Source organism: Octopus sinensis, linkage group LG2 (genome assembly GCF_006345805.1).
Source record: "Octopus sinensis linkage group LG2, ASM634580v1, whole genome shotgun sequence".
Taxonomy (NCBI): Eukaryota; Metazoa; Mollusca; class Cephalopoda; order Octopoda; family Octopodidae; genus Octopus; species Octopus sinensis.
The window spans coordinates 113,382,825-113,393,356 of record NC_042998.1 but is presented as its reverse complement, the minus strand read 5'-3'; the positions used below and the strand labels follow the sequence as shown (position 1 = coordinate 113,393,356).

The window sequence follows — 10,532 nt, the reverse complement described above, 5'->3', positions numbered from 1 at the left end:
TCTAATATTAATTAAAAATTAAAATAATAATTTTCAAAGGTATTTTAATGGTTTTGATTACAATTTTCCAACTTATTGTTGATATGTTGATCGTCCCGGGACTGTTTATTGGTGCTTAGTAACGAACTTTAAAGTAGCATCATATGGCTACAGGAGTGGTTTTGATACTTTAGACTGTGCTACTTACGATTGGTTAATGGAACTGTTGAATTGTGTGTTTAATCGACAGTTTTCTGGAATATCGTCTATAACAAATTTATAATATATGAAATCTGTTTTATCTCTCTCTTTGAAAGTTAATTATGGGAATATTAGATACACTTGCTCGATGGTTCGGCTTGAAACGGAAAGAGGCTAATATTTTAGTCGTCGGTTTGGATAATAGTGGTAAAAGTACAATTTTAAACTATCTTAAACCTTCGGACATAAGATCTCAGGATATTGTCCCGACTGTTGGTTTTAATGTGGAACGATTTCAAACAAAATCTTTGTCGTTTTCGGCCTTTGATATGTCAGGCCAGGGTCGCTATCGTAGTCTATGGGAACATTACTACAAGGATTGCCATGGTATTATCTTCGTCATCGATAGTAGTGACCTCTTAAGGATGGTTGTTGCTAAAGATGAACTGGATCATTTACTCACACACCAACATATCAAGAACCGCCACGTCCCTTTGCTGTTTTATGCTAACAAGATGGATATGAGAGATTCCATTTCCAAACTGAAATGCGTCGAACTGTTAGGATTAGACCAACTTAAGATCCGAGCGTGGCATATCTGTTCGAGTAACGCACTGACTGGTGATGGTGTTAGTGAAGGGATTAGCTGGCTCACCGAACAAATTATTGCAGTTAACAATAACAACAGAAATTAAACCGAACAAACTTTCAACAAACTTCCCAACTATGTCTCACTGCTTCACCAGTGAAGTAGTTTCTAAGCTGGTATGGTATCTTCAAGCCAGCTTCTCTTGGATTTTTACTTGAACCTCAAACAAATATATATTCATTTCTCTTTCACACTTTTCATGCAACATTTTTATTTTCAGTTTTCTGACGCAGTGTGTGTTGGAGTGTTTGTTTGTGCATGTTGTTTGTTATTTACACGTACACGTGCATATGTATATTAAAAATTTCAAACTCCACCCACTAAATTATTAACATTTTGTTGATAGCAAAACACAGGTATATATATATGGCTCTTTTGTAGAATTAGAGTTTTAGAAATGTGCGTGTATATATATTTGTATATATGATTAAAGTTAACGGCAAATTTTTGTGATGTTTATATTATTTTTTACACGCATACACATATCTATACACACCACACAGACTAGTGTGTGTGTGTGTATATATTATATACACACATGCATACAGAGAGACAGACATATACATACATACATACACACGTACACTAAGTCAGTTACGTAGCTATACAGCTAAATAATATATAGGCTTAAATGAACATGTCTAATTGATGAAATATCCATGATATCTGATCGATTAAAAGCATGTCCTCGTGCCTTTTAAACTCTGAGTATCGAACTTATAATTCATTCACTTTGTCTTTCAAATTTATGCTGCACATAAATTCACTGAGTACTCGTTTCTTTTGTTTCCAGATATGTATGAATGAGTATGTCACTCATCACTTGCCATTCATGAAACTCAACCTCTGTGATAGTTTTGTAATTTCCTACCAATTAAATATATATACACACACACCAAAAAAAAAGTACCCTGTACACTCTGTAAGGTGGTTGGTATTGGGAAGGGCATTCAGCTGTAGAAACTCATTACAGCCTTCTGGTCCATCAGTTCTTGTCGAACTGCCCAACCTTGCCAGTATGTAAAAAAAGACGTCGAATGATGATAAAATGTATATATATATAAAATGTATATATATATATATATATATATATATTATTTTGGTCAAGTCAACTTCTTGCTACTCTGATTTTCACTTGTAGGCATGCAGGATCTTCAGTTGTTATGTATATGTATTTATGGTAAGAAGCTTGATTCCCAACTACATGGTTCCAGGTGCAGTCCCACTACGTGACACCCTGGGCAAATCTTTTCTACTATAGCCTTGGGCCAACCAAAGCCTTGTGTGTGGATTTGGTAGACGGGAACTGACAAAAGCCCATTGTGTGTATATATATATATATACACACACACACACATATGTGTGTGTATAGCTCATTGTATCTATGTTTGTTCTTCCCATCACTCCTTAACCGCTGTTGGTGTGTTACATCCCTATAACTTAGCAGTTTGGCAAAAGAGACCGATAGAAGAAGTATTAGGCTTAAAAAATAATCCTCGAGTCAATTTGTTCAACTAAAACCCTTCAAGGTGGTACTAAAGTCAAATGACTGAAACAAGTAAAAGAATATATATATATATAGAGAGAGAGAGAGAGAGAGCGCACACATATGTGCTCTTCAGTACTGAGTTCTAATTTTTTTTTTTGTTAATTCCATCAAATCCTGTCTTATATATGTACATATATATATATATGATGTGTATGTGGAATGTAAGGAAATGATTTACAGATTTACAAAGGACAAATAAACATGGAAAAACCCTTATCAGCCACAGAGATCAGACTCTGCATGTATAAAGTCCAAGACTACTCTTCTAGTTATAGTGAGATAGGAAATATCACTGAGGTGATAGGCAAAAACTAAAAGTAAAACATAATGACATGCAAATGAGATAAAACTACAGGCAGAAACGATGCAGTGACATATGCTATATACATATATAAATAAACAAATACATGTGTGTGTGTACATATATATATATATATATATATATATACACAATAATAAAAGGGTAAAATTAATTATTAATTAATAATTTTACCAAGTAGTGTTCAGTATGTAAAAAGACCATTTACAGTATATTTAAAACATTATGTTATATAATTAGGGTTCAGTAAAAAAATTTACTTTACCACACACTGAACTTTTAGAAATAGCAGCCAAAAAATTTATAGTAGAGGAAATAGCTAAATTTTTTGGCTGCTATTTCTAAAAGTTTGGTGTGTGGTAAAGTAATTTTTTTACTGAACCCTAATTATATAACGTAATGTTTTTTATATATATATATATATACACGTGCGGGTGGTACGTAAAAAGCACCCACTACACTCACAAAGTGGTTGGCGTTAGGAAGGGCATCCAGCCGTAGAAACACTGCCAGATCTGACTAGGCCTGATGAAGCCTTCCGGCTTCACAGACCCCAGTTGAACCGTCCAACCCATGCTAGCATGGAAAATGGACGCTAAACGATGATGATGATATACACATGTAGATTTTCAATGAGAAAAAAACAACTTCTTGATGGTAGACTCTGTTGCAATCATTCAGGCCAGTTAGACAATACCTTCCATTGGTCTTAGAGGCCATGTAATGGGCCCTGGGCACTACTTTTCCTCCACAGTAAAAGAACAAAAAGAAAATACAGGTTTGGTGAGCAACCAGGAGAAATAGAACTGAATACTAAGAGAACATATAAATCTTAATTTTATATATGTTATAGATGCAGGCATGACTGTGGTAAGAAACTTGCTTCTCAACCACATGCTTCTGAGTTCAGTCCCACTATGGCACCTTGAGCAAGTGCCTTCTATTATAACCTCAGTGCTAACCAAAGCCTTGCAAACTGATTTGGTAGAAAGAAACTGAAAGAAGCCTTTTATATATATGGCAAATCCTACTTTTTTCTGCCAAGGGCTTATATGCCCTAATATTAGACTATTAAACTTTGTCAATACACAGTGATCACTTATAAACTTTAAAAAAAAAAAAATTGTAAAATTCACACCGCTTAGCAAATAATTGCAGATATGTATATATATGTTTATGTTGCCATAACTTAGCAGTTCAGCAAAAGAGACCAACAGAATAAGTACCAGGATTAACAAAAATAATAAGTACTGGATCGATTCGTTCGACTAAATGGCTACAGTCTAATGACTGAAACAAGTAAAAGATAAAAGTATATCAGCATACACACTTACACATATCATAGACATATAAATGCATATGCTGGCTTGTTAATTTCAGAGAATCGTTAATTGCTTGAAATTATGTCCCCTTCTTCTTCAGAGTTGGTTGCAATTGCTACTATGTGATTGCTTACTTTCTCAAAAGGCAAAGATAATTTCAATAAATCAAGAATTCACCTTTTATGGTATTCAGTATACCCTTTCTCTTCTCACCTTGTTGTCAAGTTATTTCTCTTGGCGCATTTTTGTTTTAATTATTTGAATTACTCTAATATATATATATGTAATGCATATAATTATTATTATTATCTGAGGTTCACTTTGCCTTTCATCTTTATTGTGTAAATGAAATGAAGCACGAATTATATTGGCTCAATGTAATCAACTGTTCTTCCCTCACAAATTTTTTTGGCCTGGTGTCTGTGTTACAATTATTAATAATAATTCTGGGCACAGGACCTGAAATTTGTGGGATGGCTGGTGATCAAAATCATTGAATGTAGTACTTGATAATTTATCTTATCAACATCAAAAGAGGAAAGGCAGAGTTGACCTCAGCAGGATATGAATCAAAAATGTAAAGCGCCAGAACAAATACTGCAGTGCATTTTTTCAATGCTCTAATGATTCTGCCAGCTCAATTATTATTTTTATATATTTAATTCAAATTAGAAGCAAAACGAGTGTGATGTTAACCCTTTTGTTACCATGCCTTCATTTCACTTAATTTTGAAAATAGTAAAGAATTTATTACAATAATTTTGCCATTATTAAAATGGTATTTTAAACATAAATTAATATAAAATTGTAATGGAAAGTTTTTAATTTAGATTACTTTAAGCAGAGGTGGTCTCAGACAGGTTGGCTTTAAGGTACTGAACAACTGACCTCATAATATCAGGTTTACTTCAGTTTTCTGTATTGTGACTCTGGGCAAACCATCTGACAAAGCTTACTACAAGTTCCACCACCACCTACCATTTCATGGTTTAGTAGTCAGAAATACAACATTCTGCTGTAATACTAATTACTTGTTGTGTGAGAGTACGATGCCCCCTGGCAAGGATGGACTGGACTACTATATATAAATAGTAGCAATCTGAGTAAGTGAGGTTGATAGTTCAAAGTTTGAGTTCAAATTTTACAGTTCGAGTTAACATGTTGGATTGTTGTTTCTTAAAAGATAATTGTTAGTTCTATGTGGTTACTACTATTTGTTTCAATTATATTGTTATTACACTGTTGCAGTGTATTCGTTTATCCATAAGGATGTAACATTACTCTAACATATAAAACATCCCACTAATGATGAAATTGATATAAAACACCAAAAACAAATAACAAAATCATTCAATTATTTGATGAATTATTCACATAATTTCTCTTGATATTTTTCACTTCATTATCCTTAAATTTTTCTATAGTAAACTCTTATTCTTGTAAAATAATGATCAGAATTGTATGCTTTATTTCCCTATTGATCAATCATTTTCCCCCCTCATAACAATGTTATCTTCAGCTTCACTTTTTCTTTCTCTCACACTTTTCATTATATTTTTTTACCCATGTTTCCTATATAACTATTGTCTTCTTCCACAAATCTATTTACAAAATATTTGCCATAGTAATAATTACACTATAGTTATTTTTATAGTTCAAGCTACTGTGCCCCTCCACCAACACACCTAGCAACTCATAGATCTACCACAAAGTTAATCATCATCATTATTATCATTATCTAACATTCGTTAATGATGATCATGATCATGATGATTTAGTTTGTAAGAGATTTATAAATAATTATATTGCCTTGTATCAGAAAGAGGAAGAATTAAATTGTTATTGCTATTTTGGAATGTTGTTGTATAGACCAAGGTCAACATTGATCGAGCTTGACTATTTTCCTTGCATGTGATAACCTCCCTATTACCAGTGATAAAGTTGATCCAATACTCTGTGTAAATTGATTGGTCATAGGAAGGTCATCCAACAACAAAAACCATGCCAAAATGAAAACATTTGAACAATAGATATAGACACTGCAATCCATAGTGCAGTCTACCCATCTAGGAGAATAGTAACTGAATATGAACTGATATACAATCAAAGGGACTTTCTAGTTCTCGCATACTTTTCCTTCATTGGACACTAAACTCTGCTTGCGATGACCTGTTGAGGCAAGTGAGATCGAAATCAAATTCAATGACTGGTATCCATGCTAGTGGAGCGCTAAGAGCACCATCTGAGCATGATCATTGCCAGAGCAGCTAACTGGCTTCTGTGCTGGTGGCACGTAAAAAGTATCATTCAAGCTTGATCGTTACCAGCGTCGCCTTACTGACACTTGTGCCGGTGGTATGTAAAAAAACATTCGAGCGAGGTCGTTGCCAGTGCCACTGGACTGGCTCCTGTGCAGTTGGCACATAAAAAACACCATTTGAGCGTGGCCATTGCCAGTACCGCCTGACTGGCCCTCATGCCGTTGGCACCTAAAAGCACCCACTACACTCTCGGAGTGGTTGATGTTAAGAAGGGCATCCAGCTGTAGAAACTCTGCCAGATCAGATTGGAGCCTGGTGCAGCCATCTGGTTCGCCGGTCCTCTGTCAAATCGTCCAACCCATGCTAGCATGGAAAGCGGACGTTAAACGATGATGATGATGATGATACAATAAAACACACTCATTCCACATTGTAAGTACAAGAGTAAGACCACACACACTCACATATATAATTATAAAATTCATTTTCAGTGGGTTGGATTTTGCCTCAATACTAATTCAATGAGTTGACTGGTTGAATAAGCTGTCAGATAAAACTTTAATAAAACTCTAAATCACTGCGAAAATGAATTTTATTATAAACCAGCACTGTGCTAGTGCATGCATATACAGCTGCGTGCATGCGTGTGCACATACACACAAGTACTGTCCAAATCTCCGACCAATCACATACAGCTAGCTGGCATTCAATTGGCATATCAAGTTTTGGGCAATTTGATTGGGTTTGGGATAGAAATTCACAAAAAAGTCACTTCTATTGATTTTTTAATGGCTTTGCGGGGTGACTGGGGAAATGTAATGGTGTGCACGACCACCCTTGGACCACCTTCTGAATGACCATAGAAAGTGTGAGCCCTCTAACTGAAAAATTGTGGATTTGTATAAAGGACACACACACAGACATTTTGTTGTTTATATATAGAGAGATTTTACTACTTTTAGCATTGAGTCTACTCCTCATCACTAAACGTGTTTTTCTTGAAATTATTTTAAACTAATCATCATGGTTCCTGGTTCAGTCCCACCATGTGGCACCTTAAGCAAATATCTTCTGCTATAGCCCCAACCAACCAAAGCCTTGTGAGTGGATTTGTTAGACAGAAACTGAGAGAAGCCCATCTTGTGTGTGTGTTACTGTCTCTTTCCCTTGATATCACACAATAGTCATAAACAAATGTTTCTGTCATACAAGCAGAGTCCTTCATTCCTGATCTTCTGTGAAAACATGTCCAGACACGGGGAAATATCACCTTACTTGGAAACAAGTGAGGGTTGGGGATAGGATGAGCAACTGGCCATAGAAAATCTGCCTCAATAAAATTTCGTCTTGCCCATACAAGCATGGAAAGGTGGACATTAGAAGGATTCACTTACAACCCTTCTCCCCATAACCCCCACCACCTACTACAGGCCCCTCCAGTTCCTCTTACTATCACTTACTATCTCCAAATATCTCACCTCACACTCTTATGGAACATCTCTTCTATCCCTTCTGTACTACTTATACTCCCCTACACACTGTTCCCAGTAGTTAGGTTGTCTCTCTCTCCCTCCCCCTCTCTCTAACTGTCTCTTTCTGTCACTCATCTTCCTCTCTTTCCTTGTCCTCTGTAGTAAGGCAACTATCTTTGTCCCTCAATAATACTCCACCTTCTCACCTGGTACACAGCCATTTCTCTGAGTTTCTTTTTCTCTCTCAGTAGATAAATCTTTGTTTTACAAGTTACTTAGCAACCCTGTGAGTACTGGTGCCAAGTGGGAAAATATCTGTGCTGGCACCACATAAAGAGCATTCAATATACTCAATAAAGTGGTTAGCATTAGGAAGAGCATTCAGCCATAAAAAACAGACAACTGGAGCCCAGTGAAGCTCTCTGGCTTGCCAGTTCCTGTTAAACCATCCAACTCATGCCAGCATGGAAAACGGACATTACATCATGATGATGTATCTCTCTCTCTCTTTATTTATATATATATATATATACACATATATATATATATACACACATATATATATTTATATATATATATATATATATATATAGTGAATTGAAGAAATGGAGTTGAACGAAGATTGAACAGAATTCCTTTTATTGCATTCTACACATGTTTCAAAAGCCACAATTTTCCAAATTCTGATTAAATAAGGATACCATATTGTGGCTTTCTCGTCAGGAAAAAATAGGAATTCCGTTGGCAGAACAAAACAGAACAGAGGCGCAGCAAAGCAATTTGAACGAGGAGGCTCTTTAAGAGCCCATGGCTGAACTGTTTATCAATGTACGTTGAAATCGGATGGTGGGTGCGTTGAAGATATTTACAGGTCAGGCGGCGGTCAAATCCAGTAGGTGAGAGCAAGGGGTGTGGAGATGTTCTGTGTGACCAAAACTAAAATTCTGAATATTTTAAGAATACTGGGTGTATTTTTGGGGGGCGAGACAAAAACTACCTAGAAGCATGTATGTGTGTACTGGCCTATGTGTGCGCGGCCGTATGTTGGTAAAAGGCGCTACATAATGGTCACTGCTGAAAAATTCGTCAGGCAGCAGAAAATATTTTTTGTGTTCGTGTGTTCGTCTAGGCCTGCTTGTCAAAAAATTAACGTCGTCAAAGAATCCTAAGGGTATATAAAATTCCAGCGTTTGCTTCCAAAACAAACCACCATTCGCCTAATGGGAGTAATTTCCCCTTGCAAGGGTTATTCATATATTTCTTAAAAAGCTTTTTCAAAAATTATTTCCAAGGATTATTTTCATTTTAGTAGGGTAACAAGGTGCTAATTGTCTTAGGTATCATTTATAAGCAAGGTAAGTATAACGCCGCCAATGGGGACATCGAAAAGCCGACTGTAAAAGTCCGTTTACCAACCGGTCTCTGGCGAACAATATGTGGAAAAGCTCAGAGACACAAAGATTGCACTTCCTTCTGCCCCTATCAAATGGGAGGGCCACCGACAAAATCGACCATTCCAGCCTGAACCCTGAGTTCGCGTTCTTCAAACGCCATATAAGCTTGCTAAGTCCCGTAGCTTGGTATTTATTCACGTCGCGAAAAGTTGCGAAATGGTTGGAAATTCGCAAGGCCAATTCTGACGATGAGGCCCCGACATACGAGTAGACATCTGAGTCCGTGTAAACCTTACATTGGTAAATGGCATTTCTGATCTTGGAGTTACTCGACAAGAACCTTATTCTATTGGGATTAGCTTCTGAAATTAGAACTGCGTTACTGTTACTATATTGATTGCGAGAACTGCGGCCGCTTACTACTTTATATTCCTCAAAGTCGCTATTAATTAACGGACTAACCCCTGAGTCTTCCCTATCACTGAGAGCGCTGTAATTGCTAGTATCCGCGGGCCTGCTATTGCCGGAAACGATGCTGGAGTTGCTATTAGGACTCTCTACATTAATGACCCGAGCTGCGCTCACCTCACTATTGCCATTACTAACGTTAATGACATCACCATTTCTTCTATCGTTACACCTAGTATTTAATCCCTGGTTGGTACTGAGATTATCAGTCACTGTACTGGCTCTCTTATCATTATTACTACTATTATTATTCCTACTGAGCGTTAAACTAGGAGCGGACGGAGCTGCGCCTCCGGACAAAGGTGGTAGGGTCTTAATAAGCAGCCTATTATTATGGGAGGCGATTATCTGGGAAAGGTTTTTTGTGTTGGAGAAAGCTATCCTAACTTTATGCGAATTAACCGTGGAGTAATATTTGGAATTTCTGGGGAAGTTACTGGCGATGGCTTGTCGAAACAGGAGGGGAAGGTTAGTTCTAATCTGCTTACCAAAGGGAATTACAAACCATATATGCTTATTCCTATTTATGTGATGGGTCGGGAAGCCAGCTCTAACATTAGGGTGGGTGATTATAGGATGAATAACGGGTTTTGGTTTAGTGTGAACTCCCCCGGACCGATAATTATCTTTGTTCCCTAAATTAAATCTGGAAGTACCTGCTCCAACACTCCCCGCGCTCCTGTCACTACTTAAATTGTTTATGTTATTATAGACGGCCCTATCCTGATGACCGAATGGTGGCATCGGAAAGGCTGGATCAATATATACTACCTTCTGCCTATAACCGGCTTTGGATAGTGCGGCGTTATAAAATTCCGCTTTCTGCATAAAAATGTCGGCACTAGCGGACAAGTTAGACAATCTTAGAGAGATGTTTTTAACCAAATTGTCTGTTACGGTTTTGGCATGATTGGAGAA

The 10,532-nt window shown here is 36.8% G+C and overlaps 1 protein-coding gene across 1 annotated transcript; it reads left to right on the top strand.

Annotated features, from left to right (window-relative positions):
• Positions 1-68: 68 nt before the first annotated feature.
• Positions 69-1,527, top strand: LOC115232610 (ADP-ribosylation factor-like protein 6). The gene has a single exon (XM_029802593.2). It carries the CDS (start codon positions 303-305, stop codon positions 873-875), a length of 573 nt encoding a protein of 190 aa, XP_029658453.1. The 5' UTR covers positions 69-302; the 3' UTR covers positions 876-1,527.
• Positions 1,528-10,532: the final 9,005 nt, after the last annotated feature.

Excerpts from the sequence above, each read along its gene's own strand:
- LOC115232610 (XM_029802593.2), top strand. The coding sequence starts at position 303 with ATGGGAATATTAGATACACTTGCTCGATGGTTCGGCTTGAAACGGAAA.